Source organism: Aristolochia californica, unplaced genomic scaffold (assembly GCF_029961685.1).
Source record: "Aristolochia californica isolate CCGP_79_NKW_82.1479 unplaced genomic scaffold, dmAriCali1.0.hap1 SCAF_1, whole genome shotgun sequence".
NCBI lineage: Eukaryota > Viridiplantae > Streptophyta > Magnoliopsida > Piperales > Aristolochiaceae > Aristolochia > Aristolochia californica.
Genome location: NW_027181770.1, coordinates 51363022 through 51384792, shown reverse-complemented (window position 1 = coordinate 51384792; position 21771 = coordinate 51363022). Strand labels below are relative to the sequence as shown.

Sequence of the window (21771 nt, the reverse complement as noted above, 5' to 3'; positions counted from 1 at the left end):
GTTAAGAACAGGAATCTGGGCAGTGGATGGACACGAATAAAGTAGAGCAGTTGTTGAACGAGACAATCCAAAATTTGTTTCATTGGTGATTATCAGGAGAACATAAACCAATGTGGTTCCTGAGATAGACAATACTGTTAAATACAAAATAAAACCTCAGTTGACGAATCTGGGGAGGTCTACCTCTCTAAAAGCATCACCATCTCGCAATGGGGGGTGTGTGGGAACAAGTCAACAGCCATAGCTCTGACGGGTCGGAAAGGCTCTGAGTTTGGCATTGATTTTGCCCTGTGTCGAGCCAGACCAGCACTGCTCATGTTTCTCCAACCTCCGTTTCTTTTCTGCCTCTCGGGCTTCTCAGGGGCCGGAGTGCAGAGCTCAATTGCATTGGCTACCAAGCTTTCAGGATTACATGAGATGTAGCTGAAAACCGAAGGAACCACAATACACAATTTGCAGATGTTAGAACTTTTACCAACCATACCTTTGTAGAATGAAATATGAGATGCATCCAAGATAAAAGTGACTTTTGACTTACACCAGCCTCCTTAATCGTGGATGTGTCCGAAGAGCTTTAATTACCTGCAATTAGAATGATACATGCCGTTACTTCATTGAATTGGTCAAGCCAAAAAGTACAAGAAGCATTTTCAAGTGAACATGCCAGCTCTTCTTGACTGGGGTTCAGAGGTAGGAAAGGAAAGATACAATGAGATGAGCATAAAGTCTTCTCATCTTCCAGTCAGTTTATTCTAACCCACTGCAGAACACAGCAATTAGACCACCTCCAAGAGGGGCAAATTACACATTTCAAGCTAAAATTTCCATGCAACCTCTGCCGAGGCATGGTGGCAGTCAGTTATAGAACTGGCCAAACAACTAGTTTCAGCAAGCTTTAGTAATACAAAAGAGAAAAGAGAATACAAACATACAGTTGGGTGAAGTCCAACTCGAGGAGGATCAACAATTGCAACAACATCTTTAAATTGCTGCATAGACGTCCTGGTTGTTTCATGAGGTTCAGAAAATCTGTCCTTCTGATTCAAGCCATTCTCTTTTTCATCAGAGTTGTCTAGAGAACCAGATATGTTTTTGTCTACAGGCACTTCATGGGCCTCAGAAGTCCCATTGTCTTTGATAGAATCCGCCACCTGGACATCTACCTTGGTTACCATCTGCTCATCTTTAGTACAGCTGTTGGCATCCACCTTCTTGTCAGGATGTTCTGACATTCCCTCTTTATCATTTTTCACATTATTTATCTCCTCTATTTTTGCACTCTCTTCCTGCAGTGGCGCATCTAGATATTCTTTGAGTAGAGAACTCATTACATCTTCTGCCTGTTACCTCCCAGAAAGGCAATACATTATAAGAACATGCTTAGGAGCACAAATCTAGTAGTTTGAGTGACAAACTAAAACATTGGAGAACTTGTTGAACTGGTGTATAAGAACGAGGGGAAACATCAAGTGTCGTGATAATCAGAGATACGGGGATTATTAGCAGCAGAACAGGCAACAGAAACTTTTTTTTTTTCGAGACAGCTCAGCCACTAGACGTTATACATGGCAGTAAGAAAAGTGAATCAAACCTTGGCACTGATGAACTTGCAGTTTTTTATGCCATTGATCTCTGCATTCCTTTGAGCATCTAACACTGCTGATGCATTCATTTCAATGCCAACTACCTGACATAAATAAAACAAGAGGAAAACAACCAAATCTTGTAAGCATACATCCGATAAAATAAGACAAAAAGAACAAACAGAAAAGCCCTCCATTCAGATCAATTTCTTCGAACTTTCTTTCGTTTTTTTTACTGAATCCATTTTAGAATGGCATGACTTGAACAAAAGGTGTTTTAAAAGGAAACATGAAAAGGTACTTAAAATCTGAAGTTTACCATGCCAACACGATGTGCCAAACTAAGGCCAATGGTTCCAGTACCGCAGCACACATCAAAAAGCAATGTATCCGGACCAAGATCAGCCCAGTCACCAGCTAGAGAGTACAGCTTCTCTGCAGCCAGAGTGTTAACCTGCAATTTTGTCAGTCATGAAAATACATGTTCCACTTGGATGCAAAGTAGTTCACAGCAAACTAGAGCAGGGGCACAAACTTGAAAAAATGCCGTAGGCGATATAGAAAAGCATAAACGACTGATGGAATCATGAATTCTTGCTGCAACGGGGGCTTGTAGGACCTCATTGCTCAAACCTCTTTCCACCTTTGGTATTGGCAGAGGGTGCAGTGGGCAATCAGCTGCTGCTGCATTTGATATGCCCTGGTGTTCCTGCATAAAAAATATTGCATATTAGAACAACGTAAAAATTGGCAAGACTAAATTGAGGCATGATGTCTATATCGTAACCACTAATAGCTAAGTGCCTTGCAATTGCTAATTTAAAGATACAGAGACACCTGAACTATCAGTGCTGTTAAGGGCAGTGGGGGAGAACATGCAGATGCTCCTTGAGCAAGGGATTGAGCCATTTTTCTAAATTCACTTTCAACCACTTCATTGTCAACCCCTGACGAACAAACCTGAGGAAGGACCGCTTAATGAGAAAAAAGAAGTACAATTTAGGATTAAACTTGGAAAATAAATATATAACAGACTTCTTAGACAAATAATTTTTCAAAAATTTTATTTGAATTCAACAAATTCAAGAAGTGAGCTTCCACAAGTATTGAGAATTCCAGGCGGCATATCTCAGGGATAAGTTTCACAAACCTGAACAATAAGCATTACTTCTGCAGTGTGAGACTCAAGATCTCCATTCTCAAGACTTTGACCTGGACTCCTTCCTTCTCTAACCTAAATTGAAATTGCAGCTCTGTTAGATCCTTCATATAGTGACAAAGATTAACTTATTCAGCTAAGAGAATAAAAATATCATGAATGACATAAATTGCTAATAGCAAGGCTTTTGCTGACAACCTTAAAACTATTTTGTCCATGGTTCTCTGAGTGAGTAAAAGAATTCAGCCAGCACAAGGAGTGAACGGCTGGTGCAGAAGTCAGGACTCTTTGGCTCTGATGTAACTCTTGTGTTTTTTAACAAAATAAGAACCTAAATAGACCATTGCATGTTGCGAGTCATTTCCCAAAGAGTAGCTACTGAAATAGAAATACCCTTAACAAAAAATAGTGTTTTCAAATAATATTTTCTTGATGGTTACTTAACCTATGCACTTTGGTCTCTTTCAGAAGTGAAGGGAAAAGTGATTAACATTTAGCTGTTTCACCCTAATGTAATGCCGAAGCTATTGTCATTCTGTAGATAGTAAAGGAAAAAGAGGCATAAAGCCATATATCGTGGATTTACCGAGCAAATAATGTAAAGAATAAAGAGAAATAGAGAGAGAAAGAGAGAGGCATAAAGCCATATAATGATGGATTGACCCAGCAAATAATGTAAAGAATAAAGAGAAATAGAGAGAGAAAGAGAGTTTGAGAAGAAGTTGTGCTGAAGAGCAGCCTATATTGGGCCTAAAATCAGACTCTATTTTCTCTTATAAACACAGTTAACAGCTTACAAAAAGATGTATATACCTCTCTACACATACACACTTATATCTCCCTAATAACATATTAGAATGACATGAAAATTTAACCACTTAATGCTAAAATAATAACTAGTTAACAGCAAACCTAAGAGGAATAATAGAACCATAGAAAAAGACCAAAATACCTTTCACTTATATATCTTCATACTCCCCCCCAAGCTAGAGCGTATATATCAAAGAGCCCAAACTTGTTAGAGAAATTCCTAAATTCTTCTTTCTCAAAGCTTTAGTACAGACATCACCAAGCTGATCCATAGACTTGACATAGGGAGTAACTACAACTCCACTCATTATAGTATTATAGACAAACTAGCAATCAACTTGTACATGTTTCATCCGTTTATGGAACACTGGGTCACTTGGAATGAATATTATGGCTTGGTCATCACAAACATCTTGATAGCTTTTGTAGTAGGAAAACCCAACTCTTGTTTTATTGATCTTACCCACAGAAGTTCACTAATTGTGTGAGCTATTACTCGGTACTCTGCTTTTGAGCTAGAGCGGGATACGAGGATTGTTTCTTGTTTTTACAACTAACCATGTTTCACCAACAAAGACACAGTTTCCTGAGGTAGATCTTCTATCCAATTTAGACCCTACATACTCGATATCAGAATACCCACTAATCTGCAAGTGATTATGTGGTGTGCACAACATTCCTTTTCCTGGTGCACCCTTCAAATAGTGTAATATCCTATGCATGGCTTCTAATATATCTTCCATGGATACTATATAAATTGGCTAACCATGCTCACTACAAATAATATTTCAGGTCAAGTTACAATAGCATAAATAAGTTTGCCTACAAACTTTCTATACATACCCTTGTTTTTAAGCTCGACACCATCATTTTCATGGAGATTGTGATGCACCTCCACAAGTGTCTCAATAGGCCTAGCTCCCAATAGTCTATATTGATGAAGCATATCACTAACATATTTTCTTTGTTCAAGATAACACTTACTTTACTCCTTGCTACCTCAATCATAAGGAAATATTTAAGGGAACCTAAATTCTTGGTTTGGAAGTGTTTGGCTAAGGTGTCATTTGACTTCTTCAATGTCTTTCAAATTAGTCCATAACAATACGATGTCATCAATGTATACAATCAATGCTACAACTTGAGAAGGTCTCTTCAAAACAAACAACGAGTTATCACAGTGATTTCTTGCAAACCCCAATGACATAACTACTTAGGTTGAACTTTACGAACCAAGCTCTCAAACTTTACTTGAGGCTGTACATGGTATTATGTAGTCTACATATGTTGATTTCTAGGGCCATCTTGTAAACACGAGATCTCAAGGGAAGGATAGAAGACAAGGAGAGGAGGAAAGACGAATTCCAAGAAGGAAATGAGGCTCTAGAGGCTAGAGCTTGATGCTCTTCCCTATGTCATTGGGCTGTAATTATAATTGAAGAGAGATGTTTAAAATGTTGATAGTGCCATTGGGATGTTTACACCTCTTAAGAGAAAAAAGACATAAAAAGGACATACACCAGCTTGTATAATTGTCATGCCACCTCTTATTAAAGAGTCGTCCTATTTACCATAATGCCACCCTACAGATGTTGGTGTCTTTTAACACTCCCCCTCAAGCTTGTCCTCTTCAGTTTACAAAAAATCTTGGTCAAGAAACTTAGTGTGTTTGAAAAGAAATTCTGATCATGTGTGGCTTGAAAAAGAAATTATAATTGCCTTACTTTCATTCACATCTTGCTTGTAGTTTTCATTTTGTTCTCCCCCTTACTTGGATATTCTAGTCAAATAAATCTGATTACCACAACACATGGAATTCCTCATTGTTGGTTACCTCTTTCTTGTACTTCTTCTTCTACTTCTCCCCTTCAAGTTGGGGATCACTTTGTTCTTTACCAAGAGACCCAACTTGCACAAAATAATGATAAGAAAAGAAAAACCACCCCTAGCTCAATGACAAAACTCCAACTCCAATTTGAAATGGCCGCACAAATTTAAAGACTGTCTAGTCCTTTTTAGAGCAATGAAAGTGTCTAGTCACTTTTTAAGGGTGGCTCAAAATTTTACTTAGGTATACCACTTGGTTAAAAAAAATTGAATTAAGTTGCATGTTGTGCGCACTCTTGATCTTTGTAGGTAGTGGGTGTGAATAAAAAGATAGTAGCTCCCATAGTTCAAACGGAAGGAGGCACACAATGTAGTTTTTCATATTTCCAAGTAATAAGTAGGTGCTTTTAGACCAATAGATGGATAAAAAATGACCAGGCTTGAATCAAGAGAGAGATATAAAAATAATTCCTCTATGAACATGATGATTGAAGAAACTTAAAAGAAACTTTGATAAGAAAGTTTTGAGATAGAACATAATAATGAAAACTTTCCAAAAAAAGACTTCTCATACAATACAATTACTTTTTAACACAACTTGATTAGTTTGTAAAGAAAATATTCAAGAGAGAAATTCTTGAATAAGGGAGATTTAGGATAGTCATATATGGAATTTAGAATGAGGAAACAAGACTTTCTAATTAAAAAATTTCAGACTTTGTCAAAAAGGACACTAAACTTATATAGTGAAAGACTTCTCTTAAAGAAGCTAATGTAATGTGATATCAAAGATAGGAAAAACTGAAGGAAAGAAAGATACTCAAGTTGGTAAATCTTTTACTAGATTTTGAAAACAAATAGGAAACTTAACCAAGATGAACAACTAAAAAAGATTTTTGCATGCAACAAGCTACTAGCATGACCTTTGATTCTTCGAATGTGGATATCTTTCTCTTGAAAGATCGAGTTGAGAAATGGTTTATTGGGATAGAAAGTAGACTCACAGACCTTTTCTTTTGAGATAAAATTCTCTATATAAATTCTTAGTCATGTTGGTACAAACCGTTCCAAAAGTCGAGGCTTTCTGCTTTTTGTAGAAAACTCTAATTGCAAAAATTATTTTTGCGTTGGAAACTAGACTCAAAGATCTATCCAACATTATATAATTTGTTATATGACCATTATGGTAAGAGAGTGTGAAATCTAATGAAAAGAACTATTGAAAAAGAAGAAGACTCAAGGGAAAAATGAAAAACTCCTTTTTTTAATCTTTTTCTTCTTCCTCCCTTTATTCTCCTTGTCAGATCTTTGTCACTTTGATACCATGTTGGTTTCTAGGGCTTGATTTCTAAGGCCATCACATAAACACAAAAGATCTCAAGGGAAGGGAGAAGAGACGAATTCCAAGAAGGGAATGAGGTAAGAGGCTAGAGCTTGATGCTCTTCCTATGCCTATTGGGCTGCATATATAGTTGTAAAGAAATGTTTAGAATGTCAATAATGCCCTTAGGGAAACACCTCTTAAGAGAAAAAAGACAGAAAAGGATATACACAACTTGTATAATTACAAAGTCATTCCATTTCTTATTGAAGAGTTATCCTATTTACCATAATGCCACCCTACACATGTGGGTGACTTTTAACAACATATTTTCCGTACCTCCTCCTAAGCAACATACTCAGGAGGTTGCTTCATATAAATTTTCTCAAGCAGATCACCATACAAGTAGGCATTTTTAATATCCAACTAGAACAATGGTGAACCCTTGTTGACGGTGATAGATATCAATATGCTAATTGATGATAGACGACAACTAGTGACAAAGTCTCAAATATATCTACCCACCTAAAAATTTGTGTACCCTTTGGTGATGAATCGGGTTTTATATCGCTCTATAGAATCATCAGTCATATATTTTACGACACAAACCCAAAGACACCCAACTATGACAGCATCTAGTGGTGGCTCAAATATTGTCCATGTTCCCCTATCAATTAAAGCTTCCATCTTTGCATTCATAGTCTGTTTCTAAGGAAGGGAAGACAAAGATTCCTGTAGGAAAGAAGGAATAGAATAGGAAGACAGAGATAATGCAAAAGATTTGAAGAACTACGCAATTAATTAAAACAAACAAACAAAGAAATAGGATATCCAGTTCCATAGGTAGGTGTAAATCATTTGCCTCAAGACTAGCAGACGGGGGGGGGAGGCATAGATGAGGGTGGAAGAGAGGGTCCCTATGTAATTGCCTTAGAAGGTGTCAGTCATATATAGATGTGCAATCGCTTTGGTGATGGCTCAACAAATGACACAATGCTAGGAACATCCTCCACAAGTTAAGGTACACAACCATCTAATTTGAGTGAAGAAGTAGTACCAAACTCAATAGATTGTGAAAAAATATGGGACATCTTTAAAGAAAGTAACATCTATAGACACAAGAGTTTTTGTGGTTGCTGAATAGTAACACTTGTACCCTTTTTTAATACAGGAATAACCCAAGAAGATTGACATAACATACGGATCCAAACACATGAGGACAAAGAGGAAACAATTCACTAGTAGACTTGAGAATTTGTAAAAGAATCTCGCCACCAAACACAGAAGAGGGCATCCTATTAATTAGAAAGCAAACAACGCATCCCCCAATATGACTTTAGGAACCTTCATCTAAAAGAGCATAGTGTGAGCTACCTCAAGCAAGTGATAATTTTTGTGTTCTTCAACTCCATTCTACTGTGGAGTATAGACACAAGAACAAAACCATTAGCACTACAAAATGTATCAATATGATACATGAATTCAAACACATTATCAATATGCAAAACATGGAGTAAAACATCAAATTAATTCTTTATTTCACTATAAAACTTCAAGAATACATCAAAACCTAGGATTTCTCCCATAGGAGATACACCCGTGTGGTCCAACAAAATTTAATAAATGAAACAAAAAACTGGAAACCAAATATACTAGATATCCTACATGGACCCCATACATTCAAATGAACAATTTCAAATAAACTATTACTACGATTTGAATTGGGTAAAAAATATGCTTTATGGTGCTATTCAAGTGGATAAGAGTCAAACTGAAATGGCCAAGTAGAAGATAAGGCTGAAGAGGGATGTTCTTAACTACAAGTGCTACAGAAAAGGAGACATAGCTGCATTAAAAGTTGAAGAGGATAGCTAAACTGAACCTTCTAAGTGGTAGAGGCCCTCTTATTTGCATCCTTTTTTGTAGGTCCTGGAAGACATAATGAGTAGAATAGAGAGTTACTAAGTACTGTAATAATTAGTAAGTTGATTGACAAATAATAAATTAAAGGGAAACTTAGCTACAAAAAGGACTGAATCTAGGGACAAGGACAGAGTAAGCTGAATTGTCCCAACTCCACTCACAAGTGAGAGTAACATGTTTAAATGAAGAAGACAGGGTGAGGGACAAAAGTAATGTGGACATAGCTGACATTTGCAGAGATGCACTAGAGTCAACTAGAGTCAATAACCTATGGAGGAATAGAAGACACCTGTTTTTTTTTTTTTTTATAAAGATGTATTTATATTCACAAGAGAAATTATAAAAGAGGAGGAACTGAAGACACATGTAGTGCAGATATATCTGACTGTGCAATGGTAGCTATGGGAGTGGAAACATTCTGCGCCATGGATGGAGTGGAAGCAGCCAATCGTGCCATGCGCTGAGCCAATTGTGCCTTGCACTAGGATACAATACCAACTACACCACTAGTAGAGGATTCCACATTATCAGGAAAGGTGGAGTTAGCCTAGGCTGGTTTGCTGAACTTGTCTTAGCATTTGTCTGAAAAACGGTTAGTAGGTCCACATTGGACACACTTTCTCTCACCACTTCCATCACCACGACCTTGGCCATGCTCAGATGTGTGCCTCGTCCTCAGCCACCCCAGTCACATCTATGATGTATTTTTGAGCAACCTTAAACTAGCTGGATATTGAAGACAACAAATTCTGTCCCCTTGTTATCCTTGCTGCCCTATAGAGATACAACTACTTCTGCATGCATTACTCGGTTAAAGGCCTTTCTGAGTGTATGAGCAATATCATCCATACATATTTGGGCTTGAATTTTATCATATTCTGATCCAAAACAATCAAAGAATTTGGCTACATGAAGTTGTCCCTGTTGTGCTTGAAACTCATACTCCTTAGTAGTGAATGCTTGATACATCTCAATTTCCTGTAAAATACTCTACAGCTAACCAAAATAATCAATAATTCAACGATTTCCTCTCTTTAATTCAAAAAATCTCGAATACAACTCATAGATTCTAGATAAATTGCTCTCCTACTCAGAAAGAGCTTCTAATGACTTCCAAATTCCTTTGGAGGTCTCACAATTCATCACCTGTCTCCTGAATTTTTATGCTATTTAGGAGCTAAGTCACAACTTAACTATCCTCTGCCTCCCAGCCACCTGTCGTCAGGTCAAGAGGATTATCCCTCAAGTATCTTGTCTTCCTTTTAGCCTTCAGGTAAATCTGGACAAATTTGGACCAGCCCAAATAATTTTGTCCAGTTAATCTCTTCGTGGCGATCACAATAGTATCTTCACTGTCTACATCCTCGGACTTTTTGGCTGGTGTAATTACTTCTACTGAATCATCCATTGTTCACTAATAACAGCCACAGAATATGCACAAATAGATGCTGGAATATACTACCAAATCAACCAGTAAAAACAAGAACACTAAAATATCACTATATAAACCTGTGCAACTTAGGTGAGGCCCACAACGCATAAAAATTATGGCACCAAAGCACAATTGATATAACCACACATCCACTAATGTGTAATCTGATAGAAACCACTTTAGAATAGGTCAATTAAGCCTGACATCAGCCCTAAGTATGATGATGCAGGCAAAATTCAAGTCTAGAGGACTTGTGCAGGCACAAAATTGGGATAGGAGAACACTAGGGACACATTAACTTCATAAATCAGTTCAATTAACAGTACAAGCTGTCAGCCCTAGGATTATGACACAAATAAAGAGAAAAAGGTCTAACTCTTACCTGCAATCAGTAGTAATTTGGTGAAATCCCTCTACCTGGAAAGTTTGCATAGTTGAGGAGGAGAAGAGTCTTGCGAAAAGTTCACAGCAATCAGATTGATTGCTTTTATACTATGTAAGATATAAAGAATAAGAAAAATAGAAAGAGAAAGAGAGAGAAAAGAGAAGAGAAGGAAGAAGCTGTTTTGAAGAGCAGCCTTCGTTGGGTCTGAATCAGACCCTAATTTCTCTTATAAACTCACTTAAGTTAAGGGCCTACAAAAGGACGATATGCCCCACTACATATACACACTTATATCTCCCTAATAACATATCAAAATGACATGAAAATTTAACCACATAATGCTAACATAATAACTAGCTAACAGCTATCCTAAGGGAACATTCACCATGAAAAATGGCCAAAATACCCTTCTTATATATATTTTAACAAATAACTTACTGTGAATTGACGCCAAAAGCCAACATTGTCAATTCTGTTCCAAACTGGTACACTAGAAGACTGAAGGAACTGCTGAAAGATCAAAGCATATTCACATGCAATCCTAGAAACATTTGGGCAGTTAACAGGTTCCTCAATAGCTGTCATGCCCTCCCTGAGATGCCAAAAATCAAAATGACATAAAAATTTGAAACATTGTTAAGTTCTGACGATTTTTTTCAAAAGCTAAGCAATGAATATCATTTAAGAGAAGAAGCTCACGAGCATACAGACCTAAAATTACCAAGCATAAACCCCACAGTGCGTTTACCATGACGGGAATAGCCAACTGAAAACTCACACTTGTTCCGATATCCATTCACCACAGGTGATTCCAGTATTCCCTCAAATTTGCAAGGAAGACCACCTACAAGTTTTAAACGAAACAAGGAATTAACCAAAATGATGGAACAGATAATCAGACCATGGATAATAATTGTCATGCTCAAATTGGGCCTATCCTTTTATTCTCCAACTCAAATGTTGATCTCATGGAGACAATTTTTAGACATGATATCCACATGACTACTGGAGGCATCATATATGGTCATATTGAATAAGATGTCAAGTTCAAGTCTCAACTGAGATTGATGGCCTGCACCTGCAGATGCAAAATTTCATTTCAGAAAGGACTTAAGATGCCTTTTCTGATAAAAAAAGGTATCAAAGCATAGGTAGGACTAGCAAAATTCAGCCAGATTTTCCTGGCATTGAGTTCAATAAGTATGTCAACGCAGCATTACATGTAAAAAATAAATAAATGTTAAGAATCAGCACCATAGATTCTGAAACAACATGCCAAATCACATTCTTTTATGACAAAATAAATGCAAATTATTTCATACAGATCTTTCCAGAGCCTTTGGAGAAAGAGACAGCTACCTATTTCCCTAGACAAGAGAATCCATTCTGGAAGAGAAATACCATCAGGGCAAGCTTTGCGTGCATTCCGTGTCTATATGGAAACACTAAACCAGTTCAATTTCATCAAAGAAAAAAAACACAGGTATCAATTAAACGAAATTATCAAGAATGAAATATTTCCCAGATTCTTCCGATGCAAAAAAGAAAAGAAAAAAAGAAGACTATGTAGAAACAAAGGGACCAAACTTCTTACAAGTCTTTTAAGAGTCTGAAATAAGGAGGTCTTCTTATGCTCCAGCTGATCACTGTAAGACATGTCAGCAAGGGGAGTCACCACCTCACGGGCACTTCTTGTCCTTATACCTGACTCATCAACCACATGATCTTCAGCAGAAGAGATCTTTTCCGTACTTTGAATACATACTTGATCATTAGGAACATTGGTCAATTTGGCCTTCTTCTCAAATGATCTAGGGAGGACATTAGCAACTCTTATTTCTTTTTTGTCTATAGATTTTCCCTCCAGCTCCTGCAGTCAGGTGCCAAATGTAAGATGAGGAAAATGAAGTCTAAAAACATAATCCATGGTTTGTAATGGCATGAAAAGATTGGCTACCTCAGAGGCCTTACTGGCTTGCTCTGTGGTTTCAAATGATACAAAACCTACAATCATTCCTTTCTTCTTTTTAGCTGTTTTATAGAGAATCTCCTGTCAAGTGAAACAAACCAATTAATAGATACACAATCAAGAAAAAAAATATCAAACGAGTTTGTTGACATTGAGAATTTACATTAACTAATTGTGCAGAGAGTCTGACAGGAAAACAATGTGAAAGACTATTAACACATTTTGAAGAGTCATTCCTAAAGGTCAAAGAATATACTAAATGGAGAAGAACATCTAAAGTCATATTTATTCAGCAAAACTGTATGGACAAACAACAGAATATAATACACAGAATCACACAAATATTGATCACAAAATGTATTCACAGGGGAAAAGACATCAAGTTAGAAACCCTCTTATTGAGGCAACTGCTCAATCTACATGAAAGCTGTATTATAGAATAAGAAATGCAAGGAACTGAGCCATTTGAATTGGGATGCTTATCTTATATGCCTAATGGCACACATGGTGATTCACCACTTGAAGCATGTCGCCATTTGAGCATAAGGAAAAATCTGGCATACAAAGTTGGCAACCGGGTTTTCATGAAGCCTAATGGCTGAAGATCAAGGATACAAAAATGTGATCCTAAACGAACTCAGCAAGTGATCATTGACTCAAATTGATCGGCAACCCTATTTATTGTTAAACTATTAACTCCATACTCGAAGGTAGAGCACTGGGATAAAATTTAAAAAAAAAAGAACGTAAATGGAAAAGAAACTTGGGCGGGGAAAGGAGGCGCATCACGAGAGAAATTTAAAAAAGAGGCAAATGAAGAGATTTAACGATTGTATACTGTAACATTCAATTCAAATAGAAACCATGACTTAATCACCCAGAAAAATGAAGAATTTCGATAAATTTCTAGTAGCTGTTATTTCTGCTGGCAAAGTCACTAGAGCTAATTAATGACAAAGGAAAACAATACATCACTAAAAAAAGGAACAAATATCCTTACCATCAAACTCAAGCGAGCATCCGTCAAAACGATGACTTAATCAAGAATTTTTAAAATTAAAATAATAAGGATGAGGAGATCCTTAAATTGACTCACCTGCGTATCAAGGAAGTTCTTCAACTTATCTGAAGCCCACTTCCTTGGCAGATGAACAAGGCATCTATCAAGCGCCACATCCACAGACTCTTCCCCAGTGGCCAAAGAGGGAATAAGGTCTTCTCTCGCATCCGGTGGAAGCTCAATTCCCTCTCCACTCTCGGATTTCTGAAGCTTTTTCGCCCGTTCCGATGTAGGGTCCCACGAATTATCCGGCCGCGAACGAAGTTCCGACTCACCATGGGCATATCGACAGGTATCTCCGTGGCTACAGTTTCCGTTTTGACGTCTGAAATATGAGCAAAGGCTCGTTTTCCACATAGGATTCGAAGGGCCATTTAATTCGTTTTCAGAAGCTTTTTTCCTCTTCAAGTTTGAAAGCGGCTCTCCAGTATCCACTGATTGAACATTGGACTGCTGAACTTCTCCGAGGATCGCGTTTCTCAGTTGCTGTACTTCTGCTTCATCTGCACCTGTCATCGGTGCGTCTCCAGGAGCATTCTCTGTTACTGTCTCTACGGGCTCCACGGAATCGGAACCAACCATTGATTGGAGATCGGAATGCTCCACTTCTTCGTAAACAGAGCAGGTTCCGTCTTCCGGAAGCGCCATTGAGGAAGGTTAGCACTCTGCAACGAAAACCCTTCTGCGCGAAGCAGGAGAGGTTTTAGAAGAGCTTCTCTGGCACGTGATTTGCACGTGTGCATATCTAGCCATAAAGATTCGTCGATAAAACAATTATACGAATAATCTAAGCCGTCGATTTAGGAATCCATTTCCCTGGCATGTTGGGCCTGCGTAGGGTTTATCTTGTAAACATTCCAATAGGGTTTCTTCCGCTCGATTAGGAGACTGAAAGCTGGCTTTCCTTCAGAGTTTCTACCTTCATGGCCTCTCGCCGAATCCCTTCATAGAAATTAGGGTGTCTCAGCTTCTCCCTAAGATCTCATTTCTTCATCCTTTCTGCAGGCAAAAGTCCAGTCTTTGGAAGGCGTTCACCATGGAATCGGTGAATCAGGGGTCCGGGAAGAGACCTATTTGTCGCTCCTGCTCCAAACCCCTCAGGCTCTGTCTCTGTGACAGATTCAAGCACCCACCTATCAATAACGCCATTGCTCTTACTATTCTGCGCCACAGTCATGAGAAAAATCACCCTCTCAACTCCACTAGGATCGTTACACTCGGACTGAAAAATATTAATGTTGTTACCGTTTCGGATGTCCATTTTCAAGCTCAATTTGTGATTCGATCGTTGCTTGCTGACTTGTGTACCGATACACCTGTGACTAATACCAAATGCTGTTTTGGACCTTCCAGTGAAATCTGCAGAGAACGAGTGGAACCTCATTGTTGCGGAACATGTGAATCTGAGAAATCGAAGAAGGAAACTGGCATCTCTGCCTCGAAATCAAGTGGTACATGTAATTTATTTGGAATTCGGTTAGGAAGTAAGTCAGTGCTAATGGAGGATACTGCCAACTTGGCTTGCGGAAGGCCGAAGGAATCTTCCGGTTGCTTTTCGAAAAAATTGATGAATCCAAATTCTGAATTAAACGTAGTCTCCTTCGTCGCCCAGAATGGCCTTTCGGAAGTGGATTGCGGAAGAAGTCGCTCAGTTGAATCAGAAAATAGTTTCAGTCGCTGCCTTGTCAATGTGGGTTTCTCTTCGACTTGCGACGGTAGATTGGATGAAGAACAGACCATAGAGAGTGCAGGGAGGGAGAATTCCACGGAGAATAGCTCAAGAGGTACAAACCATAATAGCGGAGCGAGTAAAGATACAAGAGCTGTACCTAGTATGAACAGAAAGCATTTTTGTAAAAATGAAGACAACGGAGGAAATAGTTTGCCGGATATCCTTCAAACCGACTTGCCTACGGACAATCCATCCATATCGAATGAGGATTTGATCACAGCCACCATTGCTAAATGTGGTTTCACCTGCACACTTTCCCGTCTCTGGAACGGCCAAAAACACACTGAAGAGCCCGATTTAATTCGTCTCTCAGCATCACCATTAGGAAAACATGTCATCTCAGATGGATTCATTGTGAAGAAGCTTCAGAGAAAGCAGGTTGACGATAAAGACGAGATCCAAGAATTTGAAGAGTTTGAAATCACAATTCCTCCTGGGTCAGCTCTACTTTTTCCCAGTGAGAAATCTGTTTCTTTGGAAAATATTGAATTTAATGTCAAGCACTTGATTGTTTTGGATGGGACTTGGGCTAAGGCCAAAAGAATGTATCACGAGAATCCATGGCTGAAGCTTTTGCCTCATCTGAAATTGGACTCAAAGGAGGTGAGTTTATATAGCGAAGTGAGGCACCAGCCCAAGGCTGGGTGCCTGTCCACCATTGAGAGTATTGTGTGTGCCTTAAAGGGGTTAGGTGAAGACAGCAAGGGGTTGGACGATCTTCTGGATGTGTTCAAATCAATGGTTGGGGACCAAAGAAGATGCAAAGACGAGAAATTGAAGAAGGAAACCACGGCATAAGCATCATATTTGTGCGATATTTGATTCATGCGACCCTTGAAATACTGTTAACGACAGGAATGAGGAAGAAGCAAAAAAAACCACCTCCTTTCCTGCTGTGGGAAGCTCTTGATATTTTTGCAGGCGAATAAGTCTGGGAACGCTCTGCAACCACAGTTCATAATTGGTTCAAGAATTCATCTTTTGTAATTTCCAATCCCTCCTCTCTTCTCTTATCCAAGAAAAGAGGGCCTAAGAATGAGAAGTTGGTCTTTGTTACTTGAATTACAGGTGATTAAGGGTTAGCATAGAACCGAGCTGGTTCACAAGCAGTGTGAGTTCGGCTAGGTTCAATTTGATAAGGCTTACTTAAGTTAACAAACCGAGTTCGACTCCCGAGCCGGTTCGTTAACTTATAGAGTGGCTCGGGATTTGGGAGAATCGGGACTCAGGAGTAGGGGTAGTGTCGAATCAAACGGGTTCGTGAAAAGCTCGAGTTTGGCTCAGTTCCAACTCGGTTTTTACTTAAATCCAGAGAGTCGGGACCGGAATGTGAGCACTCATTTCGTCCAACGTTGTTGCTGCGCGCAACGGAATACCCTCAAAGGCCGACGGTGCGTGCGTCGTGCGTCAGAGGAAGTCGTCGCGCCGGTGTCAGAGGCTGTGACAGATGACGGTGCAGTGGTATAAAACTCCTCCCCCTCTGCCGCTCTCAACTTTCATCCTTCGTGGATTCTCTACGTATTTATCGATTTCCATTGGTCTCTATTTTCTGACCTTGTTGTTGCAACTTGGGATCCGGTGAAAGGAAACAAGCTCGCTCCCCAGAGCGCTTCTTCTTTAGGTAATTAGACAATTGTTGCTCCCCTTCTTTCGTTGTTTTTTTTTTTTTTTTTTTTTTGCGAAGTGTTGCGCTAATTCAAGGGTTTCTTTCTGCCTCGAGATTGGTTTCCATTATCTTTTTAGAATTTCGTTTAAGAGCGGAACTAGGGCTCGATGGATTCTTTGATATTTCGGAATGTGAGTGCCGTAGATGGTGACTCTGGAGATACCATATTGATTATTTCTGCTCTATTTAAATCATTTTCACCTTACGGTAACCTAAAGATCTTTCTCTCTAAAAAATATTTAGGTACAGATTACCATGATTTCATTGCTATCATGGCACTGCTTATAATTAATTCTTCCATAAGGCCGCACTCATGGCTCGGCTGGCTCCAAAAGCTAAGGTAGTTAGTCGTCATGACACCGTATATATATGCAACAACTTTTCACCTCCAAAGATTTCTTAACTGCCAAAGATTTCTTTAACTTTATGATTCTTTTCGTCAGGTTCTACGAGGTATATGGACATAGGTTATACTCAATTTTAAGAAGAGGTTATGTCCAATTTTATGCCTAATTTTAAGTAGAAGTTATACCCAATTTTAAGTAGAGGTTATGTCTAATTTTATGTAGAGGGTATACCTAATTTTATGTAAAATGTATGTATAATTTTATATATAATTTATTTGACATGCATTTTTTAAAAAAATTTAAATATATATTGGAGCTTGAATTCGTGATATGTATTTTTTAAAGTTTTAAATATATGTTGAAGCTCGAATTCGGTTAAAATTATTTGGCTCGAACTCGATAATAATTTTAGGCTCGAGGCTGGGCTCAACTTGAACATAGGCAGGTTCAGGCTTGGTTCGGTTCTATGATACCCCTACAGGTGATTAAACAAAAACTATTGTCTTGACGTTGAAACATGTTTTTCGACTTAAATGTTCCCTAGTTTTACTTTGTTATAATATGATCCTAGTTCATAAATAATCATGAGGCATAGTGTAGTATCTCGCAATCACAACAAGGTTAGCATTATCCATTATTAGCCCAAACTTGCGAATAAAATGTCGAATTAAATTTGTTTCAAATCTTTAGCATTGGCAGAGAAAAGAAAAAACACAAAGGGAAGAAAAAACAGGTTTCTATTGTTTGGAAGCATATAATCATTAAGACCCATTAGTGCTTAGTTGGAAATTTATATCTCAGGAAAAACTAAAAATATTTTTCCTAGGATACATATTTTCAAGAAACTTTCACATTAAATCTTAGGCCCCCATTAATGCCCTTGGTTGGATATTTATATCCTAGAAAAAATTTGAAATATTTTTCCTAGGAAACACATTTTCAAGAAATTTTTGAATAAAATCCTATCACTAGGAAATTACATGGAAAACCTTAAATTTTTTCAAGCAAAAAAATTAAATCGGTCTATTAGCACTTTTTTTCTGGAAAATAAATAAAAATTAATAATTAATCTCATACATTACTATACCTATTTGTTAAATTTTAAGTAAAAAGAAATGTCAAATACAAAATTTGAATTTTTCTATCTAGAAACAAATTGGTCTTGTTAAACTCAAACCAAATCATTGAAAAAAAAAAAAGAGTCAAAGACATATACAGAAAAACTTAGGTCAGGAGAAGAGCGTTGGTCGAGTTGTCGGCCTCTTCTCGTGGATGCGATTATTATTTCATATTTGAATTTATTTCTTCTCATTAATGCGATTATTATCTCGATAGTTTCTATTTCAAATTAATAGAATGCAGCTGGGACTGAGTCATCGGTATGTGGGTTTTCGATAGGATGTGATGTTCGGGGAAACAGAGATCGTGGCAGTGATCGAGTGGGCGATGGTAGAGCTGATGAAGAGTCTGGAGTAACTTCGGAAGGTGCAAGCGGAGGTGGCGGGATTGGAGCGGAGGGTGCACAAGAGCAACCTCGACAAGCTTCCCTACCTGAAATGCACTGTGAAGGAGACCCTCCACCTCCACCTTCTGATCCCTCTTCTCCTCCACGAGACCGTAGAGAGGAGCAGGGGGGGGGGGGGGGGGGGGGGGGGGGGGGCGCGGTCCTTGAAAGGAATACAACATCGCAGCTGGAAAAATTAGACCAAGGTCGGCTCAATGTTTTTCCAGGTAGTAGTTTTCCACATCTCGTGACTGGAAATCCTTCACCAAAAAAATTCAATTTTCGGGTAAGGATTTCCAGGAAGATATGCATTTTTTAGAAAAATGAGGTACTAATGAATCCAACAAATTAATTTATACTTGGAAATATTTTTCTAGCTTTTCCCGGAAAAGGCACTAATAAGAGCTAATAGCGTTTTACTAGGAAATTACATACCTTTTTTTAGAAAATTTGAAGGAAAATTCAATAGACAATCTCATGCATTACCGTACTTATCCAATAAAATTTTTAATAAAATAAAATATCAAATACAAAATTATCATGAAAATCACCTCGTGCTAAAAGTATTATAGTACTAATTGTCGAATACTTATTCAAAAAAATTCCATAAGGTTTTCCAACCCATCTGGTTGGAAATCTTACCTAGAAAATTATATGATTTTCCTGGTAAGAATTTTTGGGTAGAAAAATGTTTCTAGGAAACAAGAGACACTAATAGTCTCTGGACTGTTATTTTTACTAGAAATGTCTTTATAACATTTCATGGAAAGGGCACTAACAAGGCCTAAGAGAAAAAAAAAAAGAACAGAAAAACACGGTTTTTCTCCCGATGGAATTTGGAAAAAGTAAACCAATAAATGAGCGAGAAATTTTTACTGCTTTGCTCTTTCTCTTTGACTCTCTGTATTCTCTCTGTCACTTCTTTCCCTCTTGTTCTCTTTCATCTTCTTTTATTCTTTCCACCTCAATCTTCCTATGTAGAGAAATCGAGCCTTTGGATTGATTCTCCGTTAATTATCTTTGATGCTCTGTCTGCATTAAAGACTGTCGATTCATTTCACCTTAGTAATCCATGTACTCAAAGACATAGAGCTTGTCGTACTTGGTCAAGAGTCTACTTGAGGAGAAATACATGAAGTCGTACTTTGAATTTGCACAAATCATAGATGCACATAATCTGTTTGATTGAATGACTTATGAAAACATCATTACAACGTTGGTGATGACCCAAGGGCATGCCAGGAATGAGTGTGATGGAGAATCGCTAAACTGTTTCCTCTAAGACTGCTCTCAAGTTTGCCAGCAAAATCTTTCACTACGGTCATTGTTTTTGGTAGCTTGGAAGATACAACACCTACCAGTCCCTATGAATGATGACTAGGAAGTTGAAGACAATCAGGTTATGACATCGATTATCAATAGTATTGATTTCAAATTGAGGAATCAAGTCATTAACCGTGAGACTTTAAAGACCATGTGCGTGTCCTTAGAATCACTATATGCAGAAGAAGCAACTTGTCTCGGGTATATGAGTTATACACAAACTTCTTTGGTCTTAAGGGGGGTAACAGATTTGTTACCGAATACTATAGTGAGTTTCTGGGTGTTTGGCAAGAGATTGATGTTTATCATCCATTTACTGCAACTAAATGTGCGTTAAGGAAACAACAAAATAAGTTATAGGTTGCTAAATTTCTTGATGAGTTGGGTTATGAAATTGATGGAATAAAAGCACATGTACTCACATTATATGATGTGCCTACACTATCTACCACTTTTACTAGTACAATTGTACCCAAGGTTGGTAAAAGTGTTAAAGTGGTGGATGCCTCTACACTTAATACTCCAGGTTTCGCAAAATCATCAGAGATCATAATAATGCTAGTAGACATAGAGGTAGAGATGGATTTGGTTGAGGTCGAGGCCAAGTGATGGTAAGTCGGAGAGGAAATGTAACCAATATAAATGGACAAACCAATTTTCAAATATATGCTAGATTAAATTTGGACAACCAACATGGGAAAATTCGATCATTCATGATAGCTGTGAGACACCTACTGAGGTGGTAAACATTGGTACACCAGGGGCTTCAGATGAGATGTACCAGTGACTACAATAACAACAACATATTGTGTAGCGTATGAAACAACTTTCAACTACCTTTATTGCATCTGTGGCTCAGGCTTTTGCACCTACCACCACTCTGGTAAGTTAAGAGGCATATTTGCTCTTTATGTGCGTTTGTCCTCTACCTGAGTTTTTGACTCAAGCACTACTACTCATATGTCTGGTATGCCGTCTTTGTTCTCTGTTTGACAAAGTCTTCTGATATTGAATATGTTATGTTAGCTGATGTGTCTATTTTATCTGTTAAAAGAGTTGGTACTATTATTCTTGTGTCTTTCTTGTTTCCTCAGTTTGTTTTATTAGTTCCTAAATTTTCTTTAATTTTGTTGTCAGATAGTCAGTTAACTAAACCGATAAGTTGTTTTTTAACATTCTTCACTATTCATTATACGTTTCAGGATCTCGAGAAGAAGATGATTGGTTCTGCACGTGAGAGTGGTAGATTGTATTATTTGGAGAACCACTTGCCAGATAATAATTTACATGCGTTGCAATATGCAATTTTACTTCTACAATGGGATTTACAATAAAGTCATCCATCTTCGCTAAAACTGGTTCAACTTTTTCCTATATTTTCTTCTAGTCTTTCATTTCAGTGTGAATTATGTTAGCTTTGCAAGCTTCACCGAAATCCATTTCCAGTCTCTCTGACAAAACTTGTGAGTAGTTTGAAATTGTTCACTATGACATTTGGGCTCCTTGCCCTATAACTAGTTTATTTGGTTATAAATATTTCGTTTCTTTTATTGATGATTTCAATATATACTTGGGTATATCTTCTTTGGACAAAATTTGAAGTCTTTTTATGTATTTCAAACTTTTTAAAATACTATGAAAAAATAGTTTGCTACTTATATTCATGTCTTGCATACTGATAATGTTCATGAATTCATTAATTAGAAATTCGACGTGTTATGTCAAAAAGG

The 21771-nt window shown here is 37.8% G+C and overlaps 2 protein-coding genes across 2 annotated transcripts; one reads left to right on the top strand and one right to left on the bottom strand.

Moving 5' to 3' along the window:
* Positions 1–35: 35 nt before the first annotated feature.
* Positions 36–14125, bottom strand: LOC137950147 (zinc finger CCCH domain-containing protein 24). The gene is made up of 14 exons (XM_068796535.1): positions 13506–14125; positions 12398–12490; positions 12035–12310; positions 11800–11872; positions 11152–11284; positions 10879–11032; positions 2734–2817; positions 2421–2543; positions 2119–2292; positions 1903–2037; positions 1592–1687; positions 933–1340; positions 539–582; positions 36–423 (listed from the first exon to the last, which is right to left on the bottom strand). The coding sequence occupies exons 1-14, from the start codon at positions 14115–14117 to the stop codon at positions 180–182; spliced, it is 2649 nt and encodes an 882-aa protein (XP_068652636.1). The 5' UTR covers positions 14118–14125; the 3' UTR covers positions 36–179.
* Positions 14126–14358: 233 nt separating this feature from the next.
* On the top strand, positions 14359–16902 carry LOC137950160 (uncharacterized). Its single transcript, XM_068796545.1, has one exon. It carries the CDS (start codon positions 14506–14508, stop codon positions 15997–15999), a length of 1494 nt encoding a protein of 497 aa, XP_068652646.1. The 5' UTR covers positions 14359–14505; the 3' UTR covers positions 16000–16902.
* The last annotated feature ends 4869 nt before the right edge of the window (positions 16903–21771 follow it).